This window comes from Mandrillus leucophaeus, unplaced genomic scaffold (genome assembly GCF_000951045.1).
Source record: "Mandrillus leucophaeus isolate KB7577 unplaced genomic scaffold, Mleu.le_1.0 Scaffold50, whole genome shotgun sequence".
NCBI lineage: Eukaryota > Metazoa > Chordata > Mammalia > Primates > Cercopithecidae > Mandrillus > Mandrillus leucophaeus.
Genome location: NW_012105365.1, coordinates 4,123,829 through 4,146,064, shown reverse-complemented (window position 1 = coordinate 4,146,064; position 22,236 = coordinate 4,123,829). Strand labels below are relative to the sequence as shown.

At 36.5% G+C, this 22,236-nt stretch overlaps 1 protein-coding gene across 2 annotated transcripts in view; it reads right to left on the bottom strand.

The window, feature by feature from the left end:
- ABCB1 (ATP-binding cassette, sub-family B (MDR/TAP), member 1) overlaps positions 1-22,236 on the bottom strand; it is a 218,034-nt gene that overhangs the window by 74,221 nt on the left and 121,577 nt on the right. For both annotated transcript variants that reach the window (XM_011996037.1, XM_011996038.1), the window contains exons 5-6: positions 18,132-18,300; positions 2,292-2,343 (exon numbers count right to left, since the gene is read on the bottom strand). In XM_011996037.1, the coding sequence (XP_011851427.1) occupies positions 2,292-2,343; positions 18,132-18,300 (221 nt within the window). The remainder of the gene's footprint in view (positions 1-2,291; positions 2,344-18,131; positions 18,301-22,236) is intronic.

Here is a 22,236-nt window from a genome sequence, read left to right as displayed (position 1 = left end):
CACAAGGTCAGGAGTTCAAGACCAGCTTGGCCAATATGGTGAAGTCCTGTCTCTACAAAAAATACAAAAAAAATTAGCCGGGCATGGTGGCATGCGACTGTAGTCCCAGCTACTTGGGAGGCTGAAGCAGAAGAATCGCTTGAGCCTGGGAGGCAGAGGTTGCTGTGAGCCGAGATCATGCCACTGCACTCCAGCTTGGGTGACAGAGTGAGACTCCATCTCAAAAAAAAAAAAAAAAAAAAAAAAAAAAAAATTAACGCCTGTAATCCCAGAACTCTGGGAGGCCAAGGTGGGCGGATCACGAGGTCAGGAGTTTGAGACCAGCCTGACCAACACGGTGAAATCCTGTCTCTACTAAAAACACAAAAAAAAAAGAAAAAAGAAAAAGAAAAATTAGCTGGGTGTAGTGGTGCACACGTGTAATCCCAGTAACTCAGGAGGCTGAGGCAGGAGAATCGCTTGAACCCGGAAGGCAGAAGTTGCAGTGCGCAGAGATCGTGTCACTACACTCCAACCTGGGAGACAGAGCAAAATTCCATCTCAAAAAAAAAAAAAAAAAAAAAACGCAAACAATTATCGGGCTTCAGTAAACAATTAATTTTTAGGTTAAAGGCAAACATTCTAAAATGAAATACAGTATTCCAATATTCCCACTTTTAAAACTTCACTACTTACCATCTTCAAATTAAACTGTATGTTTGAATCATGCAGAAGCTATAAAGATGGCTAGGTAACAAGCAGACAGTCTCTGACATTGCTGTTCACAATTCAGTACTCAGCCCATCAGGAATCTTGGGAAACAAGTCTTCCCCAATCTCTACCTTGTAACTTACAATGCATTTATCAAGGAAGATGTAATTAAAGCACTAAGTTTTAGTTAACAGATAACTCAATCATTAATTACTATCTAAGTGTTCATGATACAGCAAGAAATAGTATTCTGTCTAAGTGTTCATTATATAGCAAGAGATAGCTAATGGAAACCCCACATCACAAGTAGAACTCATGCTTTGAGAAGAAGTTAATGTATTTTAAACTGTCAGTGTATGTTTACTCAAAAGCATGTACATGATTAAAAGACATTCTGTTTCATTTTCCCCAATGTAAAAAACAATGCCTCTCCACAGGAATATTTGGAGGTATTTACTCCTTGACTTTCAAAATATTATCAAGTGTCTCCATTTTCGGCAGGGCACGGTGGCTCACACCTGTAATCCCAGCACTTTGGGAGGCCAAGGCGGGTGAATCACCTGAGGTCAGAAATTCAAGGCCAGCCTGGGCAACATGATGAAACTCCGCCTCTACTAAAAATGTAAAAATTAGCTGGTGTAGTGGCACCCGCCTGTAAACCCAGTGGCACATGCCTGTAAACCCAGTCACTTGGGAAGCTGAGGCACAAGAATCGCTTGGACCCGGGAATTGAAGGTTGTAGTGAGCCGAGATTGTACCACTGCACTCCAGCAAAAAAGGTATCTATTTTTTTTTAAATGTACCAGATCATTTACACCATAATGTAGAATAATTTTCTTCTGATTCACCTACATGTACCTTTGGACATCTGTTATAAGCTGTTCTGGGGAATAAACTTCAATATATGTAAATCATTAACCAAAAGATTCCCCAGTGTGAGTTAAGAATAGAGTGACTATATTTATTCTGGGATGTTTTATTTTATTGTTCAGAATCAGATGTTGAGTTAAAAAAAATTCCTTTTGGCTGCTTTCATTATCATGTCATGTCTGAAAACATCCAGGAAACAAATTAAGAATTATAAGCCATTGAAAATAATTATTCTCTCTCTCTAATATATATATATATATTTTTTTTTGGTGGGGGACAGTGTTCTGCTCTTTCCCCCAGGCTGGAGTGCAGTGATGTGATCATAGCTCACTGCAGCTTTGAACTCCTGGGCTCAAGCGATCCTCTCACATCAGCCTCCCAAGTAGCTAGGACTGTAGGTATGTGCCACCACACCTAGCACATATATTTTACAGAAAATAATGATTCTTAATTCAACTACATTTTAAAAGGCTACTTTAAACTCTTCTAATTTCCTTATATATTAATATGATATTCTATATTGATCAATGTCTATTTTAAGCTTAACCCTAACTTTTGCATACCTTATGCAGCCAATTCTTTTCTTAAAAAATCTACACATATCCTCCTAAAAACTAACAAGAGTATTGTTCTCCTCAAAATTTCTATGATGATAATGCAAAATTTTAAACATTTCTACAACTTGATGAATATAGAAAAGCTTAACAATAGTAAGTAGAATGTCTAATTACCTGGTCATCTCTTCCTCCAGATTGATGAAGGGCCCTATATCAGTGATATTACCTAGACCACCACAAAACAAACACATACCATTTATGTCTCTTTAGTCTCCATTAAAAATAAACATGTAAAAATGAATCAAACTCATTTCACTTAATGATTTACACAAAAATACGTCAAGCTGACTCAGTTTTAATTGTGTGTAAGCATTATGGCATTCATTCAAATATTTCTCTGCTGACTGTGTGCAACCACATATACGCTAATTCAATGATGTTTATTTGCAAGAAGAAACCCACATTTGGTAAGAGGTAGTCTGTCAGCAGAAATATCAGTGTTCTTGAATTAAAATATTTTTTGGAATATCACTCCAAGATCCCATAAAAGAAAAATCTCTTGTCCTGATAAATGCCATTGCACACTAAGGTACATATTTAAAATCTAACACTGCATTTTTCCAGTTTTATTCTTATTTAAAAACATCAAATACAAAGAACAGTGTAATAAACATCAGTGAGCTCATCACCCAATATTAGCAAATGCTAACATTTTTGAGACAAAAAGTACACTATAAAAGTATTTCATAACTTTACCCCTAACACACAGACACACACACACACAAGCACTGTTCAACATTTGGTGTGTACATTTTCAGATTTTCTTTTATGTATGCATGTAGATACACACAAATTCACACTTATTTTCTAACAATGGAGTCATAGTTCACATTCAGTGACCAAATTTTTTCCTATCAGTATATAAATGTGTATATCTATTTTTTTCAATGTTGCAACTATTTCACTTGTTTCCAATATTTTACTGTTACAAGCAATGCTGTGTTAAACATACTTATACACATATGTTATAAATGTACAAAGAGTAAATATTTTCTAGGAATTATCACAATTGAGACTGCAAAAAGTTATGTTAAAATGAAAGGGCCTGTTTCAGATGAGTCTGATTTCAACAGGTATGGAAAAGAGGGGAAAAAATATTTCTAGCAAGGTGAACAATATAGACAAAAGTCAACGGCAAGTTTGAAGAATGCGTAAGTCTGTTTTTGACATGGGGAGGAAGTATGTTGTGTGGATGGAGGAAGGTGGTTATGTAGCTGGAAAGATAATCTGGGTCCTGCAGGTATGGTGCAAGAAAACAGACCAGCAGTCATTCGACAGCTTTGAGCAAAATAGGATATAATTAGAAGTATGTTTTATGAGAGTTTAGCCACCAGCAATGTATACGATTAACTGGAATGTGGAGAGACTAAGAGACTTGAGCTACTATAACTATGTAGGGAAAGAGAGTATAAATGAGAATAGAAAAGAAAGCACATACTTACAAGATTTATAGAGCAAGAAGTTACAGGACTTAGCAACTGATAGAATAGAAGTAGAGAGAATAAAAACTTTTAAAAATTATCAAAACAGCAAGCCTAAGCATTTGGAGAATGCTAGTGTCATGGTGGGAAATAAGAATTCAGCAAAAAGACCTGCTCTGGTCAGAGGAGAGATTATTAGTTTGGTCTTGAACATTTTTGTTTTGCAGTGCCTGGCACATTCAATTGCAGATGTCCAATAAGTATTCAGACTGTAACTTTCCAGTTTTAGAGAGTTCAGATCTAAAGATTCAAGATTCATGTGCTGGAGGCCATAGCTAAATCCATTTCTCCTTACCCATAAGGACAGGCCAGCAGATAAGGAGAAAACAGCAGGCCAAGCACAGAATCCTGGAGAAAACTCCATTAAAGGGTAAGACAGAAAGTAAGGAAGAAACAAAGAGATGCAGAAGCATAGCAAAACATGCAAGAGGTATTCTTGACTGCTTTGCCTTATGTCAATACAACAATAAACATTTTCAGATTGAATTTTTATTTAAATCAGTTGTGAGATGTCTTCTGCTCCACATTTTCAAAAATGAAACAGGACACTGAATAGTCACGTGAGGATTTTTCTCCAAATCAATCTTGGGAAACCTTACATTATCTATCTTCTCTATTTACCAGGAAATGTCTCTATATAGTATTAATTGTTGCCAGTATGTCACTACCAAATCAAGACCATTTTCCAAGTCTAACTAAATATATGTTTTCTACTCATTGCTTTTACCAGTTTTCTCAATTCTCAAGATAAGAAACCAAGATAATTTAAACAAATGTTCTTCAGCAATGATGTCTTCTAAGTCTACGGTCATTTCTAAATAGCTCAAAAAGTAAACAACTTTGTTCAAGGTCAAAATTGCCTCCTTTATGTTTGTATGTCCAATTATACCATACCTATAGCTTCAACCATCAAAATACATAGAAAGCAAGTCTAGCACCAAGTTCCTTTTATTTGTGCTTCGCCTGTCAAATTGTACCAGTCCAAATAAAAATCAGGCATTCAACAAAGAAGTATAAATACTTCTATTATAAAGACACATGCATGCATATGTTCATTGTAGCACTATTCACAATAGCAAAGACACGGAATCAACCTAAATGCCAATCAATGACAGACTGGATAAAGAAAATGTGGTACATAGACGCCATGGAATACTCTGCAGCCATAAAAAAGAATGAGATCATGCCCTTTGTAGGGACATGGATGAAGCCGGAGGCCATTATCCTTAGCAATCTAACACAGGAAGAGAAAACCAAATACCATGTTCTCACTTATAAGTAGGAGTTAAATGATGAGAACACATGGACACACAGAGGGGAACAACACACACTGGAGCCTTTTGGAGTGTGGAGGGTGGGGGAGGGAGAGAATCAGGAAAAAAACTAGTAGGTACTAGGCTTAATACCTGGGTGATGAAGTAATCTGTACAAAAAAAAACAAAACAAAACAAAAAAAACCCATGACACACGTTTACCTATGTAACTATATTAGTCTGTTAGTATGCTGTTAATAAAAACATACCTGAGACTGGGTAATTTATAAAGAAAAAGAGGTTTTATGGACTCACAGTTTCACATGGCTGGGGAGGCCTCACAATCATGGCAGAAGGCAAAGGAGGGGCAAAAGCATGTCTTACATGGTGACAGTCAAGAGGGCACATGCAGGGGAACTCCCATTAATAAAACCATCATCCTTTATGCAGTGGACTGTCATTGAAGGTTATCACCAGTGTGTAGGAGCTTATTACCCTGGTTCTTTTACTTCTACCACTCTGATGCTTCTCCCTTAGTCTCAGTATTGACCCCTATGTTCTCCCTCTTTCCTATACACGGGTGTTTCCCAGAACTCTATGCAGGCTCCAGGCTGACCTCAGCCACTTTCACAGCTTCAGTGACTCCAAAATCTATCTAGCACTATTCAAATCCTCTCTCTCTTCACAGTTAATGCTCTGGTTCAAGTCCTCATCATTTCTTACTTCTCCTGAAACAAGACTACTATAACTAATCTTTCCGCCCCAGTTAGGTCTTCAGATTGTCCCCAGATTTTATATTTGAAAGCAAAAATATAATCATAGTGCTTCCATTGATAACCTTCAATAACAGTCCACTACATAAAGGATAAAGATCAAGATCCAAGGTACATCACATTAGTTCCTTTGCAATTTTGCCACAATATACACATGAAAGAAAATATGTCTGAAGCACCAACAATGATTACCAGATATTTTCTTTATCCCCACACCTATCTCCTCATTTCAGAAGCTAGATCACTGTGCAGTCACTGTCTTCAGAGAGGGCTGCTGCTGCATTAAAAATATATATATATGTACTGTGTAGGTTTCTTCTTGGCTTTTATATTCCCAAAGCCTATGCCTTTGAGGGTTGAAGAGGAAACTGAGCATGACAGAATATTTTGTTTAAATTTTATGAGATTAAGCTCCACCCTTTAGATTGAAAAAATATTTTCCACATGCTGAGGAAATAAGCAGTTGAGAATTGCTGACTACATAGGCACTGGAGGGTCCAGGAAAAAGAAACCTGCCTCCTGCCACCTAAGCAGACCCTAGAGCAAGACCTCAGAAAAGGAAATGTGTAGTGAGTTGAAGGGATGGCTTTAGAACAGCTTCTAAGAGTCTCCTTGGACCTAGAGAGATACGGAAGGAGCAGAATGACATCAAAGCTTTTAAGAGAGGAGGATGAGAAAGCTTGACCGAATGCCTGTGTAGACAACGATGCTGAACAACACTCGGCCTTCTCACTCATCTGAAACTATGTTGGCCTCCAAGACACACCCCAGGGAAAGGTGAGGCCTACCCCAAAACAACTGAGATTGGGTTTTTACCACATTTACTGAAGAGGGACTCAAAATGGAAATTATGTTATATAAAATAAAAGTTATGATTTTAGCACACTTGGATTCTGGAATAACAGTTACATTTGCTACATCCCTTTCTAGCCTCAACTCACTTCACTCCCTCAACCCCATCTTCACCAGCTTTCCCCACTTCTGTGTAGCCTGGCTGTAAGCACACCAAAGGGTTTATTATTCCCTAACTATCCTATTTGCTTCCTTCAAGGCTTTATCCATTCTGCTTTCTCTAACTGGAATGCCCTTTACCAAAATTTTTCTTCTGGAATATACTCTTCCTCCATGAATAAACTAAAGTATTACATCGTCTTACCCCTAGCAAAGTGATTCATCTTGCAATAGAACTCCACAGTAATTGACAGTGATTCAACTTACTAAGTCATACAAAAATAGAAGTATGACTATTTACATCTATCTCCTCCTCCCACTCCCACTGGTGTGAGGTCATAGAAAACTGAACTATATCTAGTTTATCTTTATATTTCCAGTGCCCAACCTGTTGCATCTGCCATAACTTAGCCTATTCAAAAAATTTACAAGTGGTTTCACAGAGCTATATATATACACACACTATATATGGGTGTGTGTGCATAAGTATATATATTATTTTATATATATAATACAATTATATATAAGAATATATATATACACACACTTTTACACACATATATAACAGTATTAATCTCATGTGTATTTAAGAATTAAAAGAGTTACTGCATGTAAAGCTCTAAGAACAGGACCCAGCACATAGTAAATGCTTAATGAGGGTTGGCTTTAGTTATTGCTAACAGTTGAGTTCTTCCTCAAGGCTTGGGGCTCACATTCCTTTTACTTTTCTCCATATCCTATCCCAGAGGATTTAACATTGCATTCAACTTAAATAAAGCCAAGTTGATAGTCCTGGATTTTTTAGTTTTATTTTTAAAATGTATTTAATCTTAATTTTTACTTATTTTTAATTTGTTTTTTTTTTTAGAGATAAAAACCAAAATATTTATGTCTTACTGCAAATCACAATATCACAGGTATAAGTGGTAAACATAAATGGACACAGAAAAAATTTGTGAGATTTTTAAAATCTGAAATTTTCAGCTTTTATGTGAAGCTGCATCACATGAAAGCTTTCTGCTGTAACATATTGACAGATTCTAACATAGCCAACTCTAATGAGTCTCAAAATATGAAATTATGCCACTAAATTTATAAAGACTTCAGTGAGGAAGATAGTTTACTAGAGAGGCAAAGGAAGCAACACTGCCAAAGGAGCTTAGCTCTTGGTTGTGTATGAAACTTGTTGTCCTGGGGAGCCAATGGGAGAATACAGTTTTCTGTGCTGGGAAGAAAATATAAAAGAGGAGAAAAAAGCAGTTATTTTTAATTTGAGTGGCACATAGTAGATGTATATATTTACAGGGTGTATGAGATATTTTGACATAGGCATACAATGGATAATAATCGCATTAGGGTAAATGGGGTATCTATCACCTCAAAAATTTATCCTTTCTTTGTGTTACAAACAATCCAGTTATACCTTTTTAGTTATTTTTAAATGTGCAATAAACTGTTGTTGACTGTAGTCACCCTGTTGTGTAATCAAATACTAGATGATATTCATTCTATCTAACTATATATTTTTGTATCCATTAACCATCTCCACTTCTACCTCTGCCACCCCACTACACTTTCCGGCCTCCGGTAAATGTCATTCTACTGTCTATCTCCATAAGTCCAATTGTTTTCATTTTTTAGCTCCCACAAATATGAGAGAAACGTGAAGTTTGTCTTTCTGTGCCTGGCTTATTTCACTTAATATAATCTCCTCCAGTTGCATTTTTGTTGTTGCAAATGACAGGATCTCATTTTTTTACAGATGAATAGTACTCCATTGTGTATATGCATCACAATTTCTTCATCCACTTACTTGCTGATGGACACTTAGGTTGCTCTCAAATCCTGGCTATTGTGAATAGTAATGCAATAAACATGGGAGTGCAGGTTTCGATATACTGGTTTCCTTTCTTTTGAGTATTTCCCCAGCAGAGGGATAGTTATGGATCATATGGTAGTTAAATTTTCCATTTTTTGAAGAACCCCCATACTGTTCTCCATCATGGTTGTACTAATTTACATTCTCAACTGTGTACAAGGGTTTTCTTTTCTCCACATCCTAGCCAGCATTTGTTATTGCCTATCTTTGGATAAAAGCCATTTTAACTGGGGTGAAATGATATTGCACTGTAGTTTTGACTTGCATTTCTCTGATGATGATCAATGATGTTGAGCATATTTTCATATACCTGTTTACCATTTGTATAGCTTCTTTTGAGAAATGTCTATTCAGATCTTTTGCCCATTTGTTAATTGGAGTTTTTTCTTATTGAGTTGTTTGAGTTCCTCATATATTCTAGTTATTAATCTGATGTCAGATGGATAGCTTGCAAATACTTTCTCCCATTCTGCAGGTTGTCTCTTCACTTTGCTGATTGTTTCCTCTGCAGTCCAGAAGGTTTTTAACTTGATGTGATCCCATTTGTCCATTTTTGTTTTGGTTCCCTGTGCTTGTAGGGGTATCACTCAAGAAATCTTTGCCCAATCTAATGTCCCAGAGAGTTTCTCCAATGTCTTCTTTTAGTAGTTTCATAGTTTCAGGTCATAGATTTAAGTCTTTAATCCATATTGATTTTATTTTTGTATATGATGAGAGAAAGGGATTTAGTTTCATTTTTCTGCATATGGATATCCAGTTTTCCCACCATCATTTTTTTGAAGAGACAGTCTTTTCCCCAATATACATTCTCAGAAACTTCATTGGAAATGAGTTCACTATAGATTTATGGATTTATGTCTGCATTCTCTATTCTGTTCCATTGGTCTATGTGTCTCTTTCCTTTGTACCATGGTGTTTTGGTTACTAGCTCTGTAGTATAATTTGAAGTCAGGTACTGTGATTTCCCCAGTTTTGTTCTTTTTGCTCAGGATAGCTTTGGCTATTCTGGTTTTTTTGGGGGTTCCATGTAAATTTTAGGATTCTTTTTTCCATTTCCGTGAAGAATGTCACTGGTATTTTGATAGCGATTGCGCTGTCTGTAGATTGCTTTGGTAGTACGGACATTTTAAAAATATCCATTCTTCCAATCCACGAACATGAAATATCTTTCCATTTTTGGTGTCCTCTTCAATTTTTCGCATCAATCTTTTACAGTTTTCATTGTAGAGATCTCTTATTTCTTTAATAAAATTTATTCCTAGGTATTTATTTCATTTGTAGCAATAGTAAATAGATTACTTTCTTGATTACCTTTTCAGATTGTTTGCTGTCACCATGTAGAAATGCTACTGATTGTTGTATGTTGATTTTGTATCTTGCAACTTTACTAAATTTATTTATCACTCCTAATAGTTTTTTGGTGGAGTCTTTAGGTTTTTCCAAATATAAGATTGTATCATCTGCCAACAGGGATAATTTGACTTCTTCCTGGCCAATTCAGATGCCTTTTTTTCTTTCTCTTGTCTGCCCTCACTAGGACTTTCAGTATTATGTTGAATAACTAGTGAAAGTGAGCATCCTTGTCTTGTTCCAGATCTTGAAGGAAAGGCTTTCAGTTTTTCCTCATTTAGTATGATACTAGCTGTGGGTCTGTTGTATGTGGCTTTTATTTTGTTTATGAATGTTCCTTCTATACCCAGTTTTTAAAAGTTTTTATCATGAAGGGTTGTTGAATTTATCAAAGGCCTTTTCATCATCAACTGCAATGATCATATATTTTATATCCTTCATTCTGTTGATATGATACATCACATTGATTAGTTTGCATATGTTGAACAATCCTTGCATCCCTGGGATAAATCCCATTTGGTCTTGAACAACATTTTAAAGTGTTGTTGAATTAGGTTTGCTAGTATTTTTGTAGAGGATTTTTGCATCAATGTTAATCAGGGATATCGGTCTATAATTTTCTTCTTTTTTTAATTTGTCTTTGGTTTTGGCATCAGAGTAAGACTGGCCTCATGGGATGCGTTTGGAAGCATCCCCTCCTCCCCTGTTTTTCAGAATAGTTTGAGTGGTATTGGTATTAGTTTTTCTTCAAATGTCTGGTAAAATTCAGCAGTAAAGCTGTTAGGTCCTGGGCTTTTCTTTATTGGGAGATTTTAAAATTACAGCTTAAATTTCATTGCTCATTATTGGTCTGTTCAGATTTCTGATTTCTTCATTGTTTAAACTTGGTAGTTTGTACGCGTCTAGGAATTTATCCATTTCTTCTAGGTTTTCCAATGTATTGGCATATACTTGCTCATAGTAGCCACTAATGATTTCTGGGGTATCAATGATAACATCTCCTTTTTCATCTGATTTTATTTGAGTCTTCTCTTTTTTTCCTAGTCAGGTTAAAGGTTTGTCGATTTTGTTTATCATTGCATTTCAAAAAACCAACTTCTCATTTCATTGACTTTTTGGTGTTGTTTTCTTGATTTCAATTTCACTTATTTCTGCTCAAATCTTTATTATTCCCTTTTTTCTACTAATTTTGGGTTTGGTATATTCTTGCTTTTCTAGTCCTTTTAATTCCATCAGTAGGTTGTGGTTGTTTATTTGAAACTTTTCTACTTTTTCAGTGTAGGCATTTAGTGCTATAAACTTTCCTCTTAGTACCGCTTTCGCTGAATCCCATAGGTTTTGATATGTTGTGTTTCCATTTTCATTTGGTTCAAGAAATTTTTCAACTTTCTTTTTAATTTATTTATGGTCATTAGGAACAGATTGTTTAATTTTCATGTGTCTATATAAAAATCCTCTTATTAATTTCTAGTTTTATTCTATTGTGCTCAGATAAGATACTTGATATTATTTCAATTTTTTGAAATTTTTAAGACATATTTTGTGACCTAACATATGGTCTGTCCTTGAGAATGATCCATGTGCTCAGGAAAAGAATGTGTATTCTGCAGCTATTGGATAAAATGTTCTGTACATATCTATTAGTTCTATTTGGTCTATATTGCAGATTAAGTCTAATGTTTCTTTGTTAATTTTCTGTCTGAAAAGTCTGTTAAATGCTGACGGTGGGGTGTTGAAGTCTCCACGTATTATTGTATTAGGATCTATCTCTCTCTTTAGCTCGAATGATATTTGCTTTATATATTGGGAACTCCTGTTTTGAATGTATACTTATTTACAATTGTTGCACCTTCTTGCTGAATTGATCCCTTTATCATTACATAATGATCTCCTTTGTCTCTTTCTGTAGTTTTTGTACTGAAGTCTATTTTGTCTGATATAAGTACAGCTACTCCTGCTTTTTTTGTTTGTTTTCATTGGTATGGAATAACTTTTTCCATCCCTTAAATTTTAGTCTATGTGTAAACTCATGAGTAACAGTTAAGTCCCCAGAAAAACACAATTATAACACTGTAACTGGTGTGTGAAGTACTAATATCCACTCACATCAGAACTGGGCCAGATCTGGAGTGAAAACTCGCTGGTAATAGTAAGTACCCAGAAAGACACAGAAATTATAACACTGTAATTGTGGTGTGTAAACTATTCATACCTGGAATAGAAAAACTAAAAGATGAACCTACCAAAAATAATAACTACAAGAACTTTTATGGATCGTAGTGTGCTTCTTTATAGGTGAAGTATGTTTCTTGTAGGCAATAGATAGTTGGGTCTTGTTTTTTTATCCATTCAGCCACTCTATGTCTTTTGATTGGAGAGTTTACTCTATTTAGATTCAATGTTATTACTGATAAGTAAAGACTTACTCCTGCCATTTTGTTTGTTGTTTTTTGTGGTCTTCTCTTCCTTCTTTCCTTCCTTCTTGTCTTCCTTTTAGTGAAGGTGATTTTCTCTGGCGGTACGTTTTAATGTCTGCTTTTAATCTTTTAGGTATCTGCTGTATGTTATCTTATTTGAGGTTACCATCAGGTATGCAAATGATATCATACAACGCATTTTTAAACTGATGGCAACTTAATGCTGATCACATGCACAAACAAGCAAAGGGAAAACTAATACAAACACTATACTTTAACTTCATCTCCCTACTTTTTATATCTGTATCTGTTTATATCTTACTAGACTGTGTCTTGAATAGTTATTGTAGTTATTATTTTTGACAGGTTCATGTTTTAGCCTTTCTACTCAAGATGTGAGTAGTTTATACACCACAATTACAGTGTTGTAATAGTCTGTGTTTTTTTATGTACTTACTATAACCAGTGAGTTTTGTACCTTCAGATGATTTCTTATTGCTCATTAACATTCTTTTCTTTCGGATTAAAAACTCCCTTTAGCATTTCTTGTCTAGACAGGTATGGTGTTGAATATATCCCTCAGCTTTTGTTCATCTAGGAAAGTCTTTATTTCTTCTTCATATTTGAAGGATATTTTCACTGTATATACTATTTTAGGAAAAAAAGTGCTTTTCTTTCAGCACTTTAAACATGTCATGCCACTGTCTTCAGATCTGTAAGGTTTCCACTGAGAAGTCTGCTTCCAGACATATTGGAGCTCCTTTGTATGTTATTTGTTCCTTTTGTCTTGCTCCTTTTAGGATCAGTTCTTTATCCTTGACTTTTGGGAGTTTGTTAAATGTCTTGAAGTAGTCTTATTTGAGTTAAATCTGCTTGGTGTTCTACAACATTCTTATACTTGAATATTGATATCAATAGAAATATTGATTTCTTTAGGTTTGGGAAGTTCTCTGTTATTATCCCTTTAAATAAACTTTCTATCCTAATCTGTCTACCTCCTCTTTAAGGCCAATAACTCTTTGATTTACCCTTTTAAGGCTATTTTGTAGGTCTTGTGGTCATGCTTCATTCTTTTTTATTCTTTTTTCTTTTGTCTCCTCTGAGTGTGTGTATTTCAAATAGTCTGTCTTCAGGCCCACTAATTCTTTCTTCTGCTTGATCAATTTAGCTATTAAGAGACTGTGATTCATTCTTCAGTACGTGCTGCTGGTGGAGGAGGGCAAGAGTGGTGCAGGCAATTCAAGACTCTCTTTCCTACCTTCTTCAGTGCCTCTTTCCTCAGTATGATGCTAAAACCAAATAGTGTGGTCACTCACCTGGTTTTTGGTTCTTATGAAGGTGCTTTGTTTTGTGAATAGTTGTTCAATTTGGTGTTCCTGTAGGAATGGGGGCGGGGGCGATGATTTCTGGAGGCTTTTGTTTGGCTATCTTGTTCCACCTCCTCCTAACATAATATATTTTTTTAATCTTTTAAGTTTTATTAGAGACAAAGTCTCACTATTTTGCCCAGACTAGCCTTGAACTTCTGACCTCAAGTGATCCTCCCACCTCAGCCTCTCCAGTAGCTGGGACTTCAGGTACACACTACCACACCCAGCTTCTAGTCCTATTCTTTATGCCAAGCTTTAGTGTCATTTTTTCAACTGCCTGGATGTCATTTTACATGTGCCTCACCTGCCATCTTCACCACAACACATTTAAAACCACAATCACCTTTATCTAGGATCATTTCCGGATAGTGGCCAGTCTCATAAGGAAGATGAGAATTCACAGAATACTACAGAAATTCATCAGTGATTAAGCTTTGTTTACAAAAAAAGTGGTATGACAAAACCAGAGAGTTTCCTAGGCTCCAGTCATCAGAGATTTTAAGGCAAAGGCTGCACATATTCTATAATTAAACCAGAGATAGATGGGAGTAGCTGTCAGGAAATCTGGTCCATAGTAAAACAGCAGAACAAAAGCTGATATCTGTTAATTACGGCAAAGTATTGGGACGAGAAAACTTATGAGGGTTCTATTGCAGGAACAAAGAAGGATCTGCTTACTCAAGAAGTTTTTAGAGCTGTCTAATTAGACCCTATGTTTAGTGTAAACACCTCCAGGCTTTCAAGAGCCTTGGCAAATCCAAGTCCCCTTAAGCAAGGAATACTTCTCCAATAAGGAGGCTCTGGTATCTAGTCCACCCCCATGGAGAGATAATGAGGTTTTGCCTAGGGAAGGGCAAAAAGAAGAATGATCTGACAGTATCTGGGGCCCCAAGAATTTAGTAGGCTGGTTCTCCCTCCACAGGCATGACAGAATACGTTTGCCCTCATCTCTGGGACAAGCATCAAAACCTCTGATGCTATTCCCCCCTTTCCAGGCAGCCTTGAGGGTCTCTGACAGTCTAAATCTGCACACATGCAGAGTAGTGATAGTGTAGTAAGTGTCCTAAAGTGAAAATCGCAGTAAAGATAGCATGCTGTCTTTACAAAGGCATGCAAGGATACACAATGGTGGGGGGAGTGGAAATGAGGAGTGGCAGTGAGGGACAGTATTAATCTTACTTATTTAATCTTTATTTTCAAATGGTTTCACCTGTTACACAGAATATGTACATTTTGTGTAGGCGACAGATGCTGACCATACTTGGTTATCACCTCCTCTTGGAAGCCTCCCATGATTCCTCTATATGGAGTCAGGTGTCCTTTCTCTGTTTTTCCAATGCATTTTATGTATCTCTGTATTATATCACTAATCATATTCAACTGTATTTACTGGTTCACTTGTCCATCCCTCCCATTATACTAAGCTTCTCAAGAGTTGGGAATGATGAGGGCATATACTATGACTGGCACACAGAATGCTCTAACACAAATTAACTGATGGATTGACTGAAGACAACAACCCCTCACTCAATACCCTAACTCAGAGATGGGGAACCTTTTTCTATAAAGGACCAGATAGTAAATATCTTAGGTTCTTCAGACCATATGGTTTGTACAACTACTCTACTGTGCCATTGTGGCATAGAAGCAGTCATAGGCTGCTTACATTCATAAAATATAAACGAATAGGTGTAGCTACATTTCATTAAACTTTATTTACAGGTACTGGAATTTAAATTTCACATAATTTCCATGTGTCACAAAATATAATTTCTTCTTTTGATTTTTTTCCAATGATTTGAAAATGTAAGATCCATTCTTAGTTCACAGGCTGTACAAAAAGAGGCAGCAGGCCAAATAGCCCGGGGTCATAGTTTGAAGACACCTACCTTCCCTGAAAGGCATGGCTGGTGATTCAGTAACCAAGGAAATGCTACTTAAAGGGGTGATTATTCACATCTGTAATAGCTACTGAGTAACTTTGGGTATGTCTCAAACTTTCAACAACTATAAAAATTGAGGTGGTATCATAGAGTTTTGTAAAGAAAAATTATATAAGGAACCATATCATCTTTGCAAGTTATGTAATTTCATTTGTGAGGAACATGAAAGCCTGTTGATAATAACAGTAACTAATATTTGTTGAGTACTTTTTATGACTAGACTTTGTTCTGTGATTCTTCAATGAATGAATCCACTTAAATATCACAACCATCCTAAGAAGTAGGTTCTATTGTTATCCAACTTAATAACTAAAGTATGAATAAATTCCCTAAACCTCAAAACTAAAAATTGGTAAGGGTGTGGTTTTTGAGCCAGGTAGTTCAACTCCAGAGTCTATTCTCTAACCACTAAACATATCCCCTCTTAAGAGGATAACAAAAGTAAACTTTCAAATATTTCTCTAAGCTTTCTCTTTCCCATTCTCAAGATTAGAAGAGTGAGCTTAATGGGAATGACTGGCAAGGAGTGCAATGTGAACTACAATCTCAACTGGAAACTAGATATCTATGAAGATGGAAATCTAAATTACTAGCTGGCAAGCTGTGGTGATGTGGCCACTGTTTAGCCTAGGAGACTTTGATAGGCATACAGACACATGGGCCTATCCAGAAAGGAGCTAGTTATCACAACTAGATCATCATCTGTTTGGGAACTCACGCATGCTATTAAGTAAGTAAGTGAGTTTACTATGTGTCTTAGTCCATTTGGGATGGTATAACAAAATACATAAACTGGGAGCTTACAAACAATAGAAATTTATTTCTCACAATTCTGAAGGCCGGGAAGCCATTAAAAAGTGAGCAAGATCTGAATGGACAGAGATGTACCCATTAGGTCTGCTGAGCCACCAGAGTGATGAAATATTTGATTCTTCCACTATGAAGCACTAAGAGAGCTAACACCACAGAATATTGCCCAATATAGCATGTATAGGAACCAATGAATTCAGAAAGCATTGAGGACTTCTTTTGGTGAATGGTGTAAAAGAAAGGTACCAGTTCAAAGGTGGTACAGCATCTTTCTGCAGGTTCCTTTGAATGCCGCAAAAGAACGTAATAAATGCATAAGAATTTTACATAGCTCAAACATACAAAAATTTTTCTGGCCCAGCTTATTACCTGCATCCACAGAATTGAAGTAATTCTACCTTAGGGTAAACAATGTACTTTTCAGGATCACAAAGTGGTTCCAAGGACCCACTGAAAAATATCAAAAGATCCATTTACACCCGAGATTGGTATGAATATTTATGTGCATGTTTCTGGGGAGGTGACTCATTGAATTCATCAGAAACTTGAAAGCTCAAAAGTTGAAAGGTCCTTGTAAGCTAAGTGGTATCACTATATTTTCAAGTACATTCTCAGACAGGCATTTTCAACATTTGACCACCTAAGTGCAAACTAGATTGTAAGTTTTTGAGTAGCTTAGTTTAAATCAATCTAGGCTTAACCAGAGGTAACCTAGGAAACTCAGAGATATCAATCCATTCCTCCCCATCGAGAGAGAGAGAGAGAGAGAGAGACAGAAAGAGAGAATATGTATGTTACACCCAGATTATTTCTGTAGTCTGTTCACTTTCCCACTTTCCTTGAGAGCTGTGTTACATCTGTTTTCTCTGTCTCTATCAGCCAATTGTCTCGCTTCCTACTTCACTGAGAAAACTAAAGTTACCAGGAGAAAACTTCCACAGATTCTCACCTCCTCATCTACCCACCACTGGGTACTGACACTCAAATTCGCTTTTCCCACCTGTTATTGTTTTCTTCCACAGCACTGGATTCCATTCTTTCTCAAGGATATCACTCTAGCAAATCTCTTCCCTCTCTCATTCAAACATCACTTTCTCCTTTCTTTAGGATCATTTCCATTAACACACGAAACAAGCTACAAGCTATTATTTATCTTATCCTAAAATACACCCCCCTCAACACACACACAATTTAGCCCCACTTTTCCATTGCTGAATCTACTTCCAGAGAGCCCAACATATAACAATGTCCAAAACTAAATTTCTGGCATTTATTGCTCAAATCCACTCTCCTTCTCCGTTTCTCATTTCTGTTGATAGTAACTGCATCCTCCCAGTTTCTAGGGCTAAAAACTTTAGAATCATCCTGAACTTTTCCTCTTACACCCATATTCAATCTGTTAGGAAATCTCACAACTGATTTCTACTTACCATTCAAGGTTCTAATTAAGTTCCTATATTTCTTCTTGAAGCTTTCCAGAATATTTCTGACTTCACAGAGCTCTCTCTTTTTCTACATATCTCTGCTGGCACTTCAGTTGTGTGTTGTAATGCTTGTAAATATTATCTTTTCTAACTCACTACAAATATGAATTGTAGCTCAGACTGTCTGCCTCCTACAGGACTAAACACACTAATGTGTATTTAGTAAAGAATCCACAAACATCACTCGAAGTGCTTGTTTTTGCTGCAAGTTTCCAATAAAATTTGTACACAAACAATACTTACTGCTATTAGTGCTGTTTAGCGACACATCTCCTAAATTTCCTGCATTTGCAAAGGTATCCGTCATGTCTCCAAACACCAGCATCATGAGAGGAAGTGCAGCTCCATGGATGATGGCAGCCAAAGTTCCCACCACCATATACAACTTGTCAAGCCAATTTGAATAGCGAAACTAAAAAGAGAGAAAAAAGAATAGCAGAGGAACAATTAGTACAGTTTCATGGATGATTTGCTTTCCCTTCAAAATATATCCAAAATCCAAACATTTTTCAGACTACTACTGACACTACCCTAGTCCAAGATACACTCTACCTTCGCTAAATTATTGCAATAGTCTAAGTAGAAATGGACATTTGATTCTTCCATTGAGTTCTGGCCTAATTCTTCACATTGGACTTGGTCTGTCTTCTTATATGAAGTCTAATGAGAAGGATGGGATATTTTGGGAAACTGTAAAAGTATTTAATGGTACTATAATATAGTATTTGTTGCTCTAGTTTCTAAGAATAGAAGCCACTTATCATCTCATGGGCAAAAACTTGAATGCCAAAGACCCCTCTGAGGATACTATGGAGGAAACGTTGTGTTGCTTTAAGAAAGTGGTTTGGGTTAAAGACCTGCCACACAATGGAACTGGCATAAATGTAAAGCGATTTGAAGATAATTGGACCTCAATAATGAGCAGAAAAAATGAGTCCAATGCATGCTTGTCAAAGAACATTTTTTCTGAGAAGACAGAATATGACAATAATGAATGACCAGTGGAGATCTGCATAATCTCTTTAAATGTAGGCAGGTCACAGGAAGGAAAGAAAAGTTTCTCTGAACCCAAAAAGTTACAGGAAGCGGACACAGTTAAGAAGAATGGGCTCAGGGACCCCTTGGGAAGTGATTAATACTGCTCCCCTATAACTCAGGGAACTAGCTAAAGACTGAAAGAAAACCAAAGGAAAGAAAAGAGAAACGGGATAAAGCCAGCTGTGGGTGTCTATGAATAAACCCCAGGGCAGAAGATTATCATGTGGATGGAAGATGTAGCTGTAGGCAACAGGTTTGTAATGCAGGGAGGAAACTGGGTAAAAAAAAATCATAGGCCTAGGCAGGAAATATAAACCAAAACAAAGATTAGGCAGCAAAAAAGACATAGCCACAGACAGCAAGATTTTAGAACTTACATATACTTCACAAGGGGATAGACATCAATCCTAAAGTTAGCTTACATGAATCTTACAGTAGCAACTGGGGAATTTGGTACTGGACTGCTAAGTGGAGACATAAAGAATGGTTATTACCAGAAATGAATGGCAGTCCATAAAACAGGAGATAAAAAGTAAAGTCAAATTATGAAATGATTAATGAAAATTAAGATATGGTGTAAAAAGAGTATCTAATAGATACTTAAGTATTTGCATTTACCCTTTTTCTAGCTCTTAAAATTGTAATCAAATGAGCTCAAGTTTGGGTTCATGGCATAACTTTCCATGTTATGTTATGGGTTGATGACCTAATATCATCATATTTACAGATTAAAACATTAATGGGAGAATCATGTTTTGGCATGTTGTTTCATATTTCTTTGAAACACTGGCTAAATTTTGCACTATGTATTCTGTCTTAGATAAGAATTCATCTGCTTCCTTAAACACAAATGAAGGGGACGAGGTCTTCTTTTAGAGATTACATTAAAGTAGACAAAATATCAAACTCCTAAGTACAGGAAGAGAAGATAGTTGATATGAAAAAATTTCTCCCATCACCACCAACACAGGACATTTTACCTCCAGAACTATCATTGGCCATAATAAAAATAAGTGGATCATGAAAGTAAACATTTACTGAATGCCTACTCAATGACAGGTAAAATTTATCCAGAGATAAATGCCAAAGATATAACCCCTGCCTCCAGAGAGACTAAAGAAAAACATATATGCAATACATACTCTGCATGCTTTGACAGCACAGTGTATAGAATAGACATAAAACTGAGTCAACCATCATTCCCTTCCCTCCTTTGTGAAAAGGCTTCATATTTAAAAGAGGTGATGCTTTCTTCCAGCTTTGAAAGTTGACCAAGTGTTAGAAGAAAAAAAAAAAGGCATTTAAACCAAAAAGAACAGTAAACTGAGACAGAAAAGAGTACAATGTGCTTATAAAAGACTGAGTCCCCTCAAGTTTGGGGTGTAAAGTGTGGAAACAGAAAGAAATAGCTGACTAATCAAAAGACACCCTTCACTGAGCTGGGAAAATTGGAATTACATCTCTTAATCTTAGACTAGAAGGAAGAAGATTAAAGTGAGTACTAATTTTCCAGGAATAAAGACAGAAAATTGAAAGAGATCAGAACCTCGTATTTCCTTTTGTATTTTTTAAAATTATTTTTTGTTTATTTTAACTTTTAAGTTCAGGGGTACAAATGCAGGTTGGTTACATATGTAAACTTGTTTCATGGGGGGTTGTTGTACAGATTATTTAGTCACCCAGGTATTAAGCCTAGTACCCATTAGTTATTTTTCCTGATCTTCTCCCTCCTCCCACACCCCACCCTCTGAAAGGCCCCAGTGTGTGTTGTTCCCCTCTATCTGTCCATGTGTTCTCATCATTTAGTTCCCACTTATAAGTGAGAACATGTGATGTTTGGTTTTCTGTTCCTGTATTAGTTCGCTAAGGATAATGGCCTCCAGCTCCAGTCATGCCCTGCAAAGGACATGATCTCGTTCCCTTTTATGGCTGCATGGTATTCAGTGCTCTTTACGTACCACATTTTCTTTATCCAGTCTATCACTGATGGCCATTTAGGTTGATTCCATGTCTTTGTTATTGTGAATAGTGCTGCAATGAACATACAATGCATGTGTCTTTGTAATACAATGATTTATATTCCTTTGGATATATACCCAGTAATAGGTCAAATGGTATTTCTGTCTTTAGGTCTTTGAGGAATCACCACACTGTCTTCCACAATGGCTGAACAGTGTATAAATGCTCCTTTTTCTCCACAACCTTGTCAGCATCTGTTATTTTTTTACTTTGTAATCACAGCCATTCTGACTGGTGTTAAATGGTTTCTCATAGTGGTTTTGATTTGCATTTCTCTAATGATCAGTGATGTTGAACTTTTTTTATATGAATGTTGACCACATGTCTTTTAAGAAGCGTCTATTCATGTCTTTTGTCCACCTTTTTATTGGGTTTTTTGTTTTTTCTCATAAATTTTTTTAAGTTTCTTATAGATGCTAGAATGCCATATTTCTTAGTGACACGAAGCAAGATTGATTTCTAGAGAGAAGGGGGTGAGAAGGTTTGAAGAAAGTGGTAACATAATGCTGAGTAGGACAAAAGCCTCAGTCAAATGCCCTTGCTCTGTAGTTTATTAGGAAGGAGACTTTAGGGGAAACAAATCTTAACAACTTTGAGCCTCAGTTTCTGAATTTACAAAATGAGGAAAATATTCATACACACAGAAAGCCTTGCGTAGCTGTTATGAGGGTAAAAATGAGAATACAAGAAACTTTTGTTGAGCATACAATATACAAATATACGATATAAGCAGGTACTGTCACTGGTTTTGAAAATATAAAAATTAACAAGACTTTTCAGTCTCATAAAGTCAAAGAGCAGGCAGACTAAAAAACATTGTAGCACAGGTGAAATGTAAGATAGAAGTATAAACTACTTGTAATTGGAGTCTTTTTTTAAAAAAAGAAATGCACCGGGCATGATGGCTCACGCCTGTAATCCCAACACTTTAGGAGGCTGAGGGCAGAAGGATCGCTTGAGCCCAGGAGTTTGGTACAGCTCGGGCAACATAGGGATACCCTTTCTCTACAAAAAATTTTAAAAACTGTCTGGGTGCGATGGCATGTGCCTAGGGTCCTAGCTACTCCAGATGCTGGGGTGAGAGGATCACTTAAGCCTGGGAGGTTGAAGCTGCAGTGAGCTGTGATCACGCCACTGTACTCCAGTCTGGGTGACAGAGTAAGACCTAAAAAAACAAAGAGAGGCCGGGCGCGGTGGCTCAAGCCTGTAATCCCAGCACTTTAGGAGGCCGAGACGGGCGGATCACGAGGTCAGGAGATCAAGACCATCCTGGCTAACACGGTGAAACCCC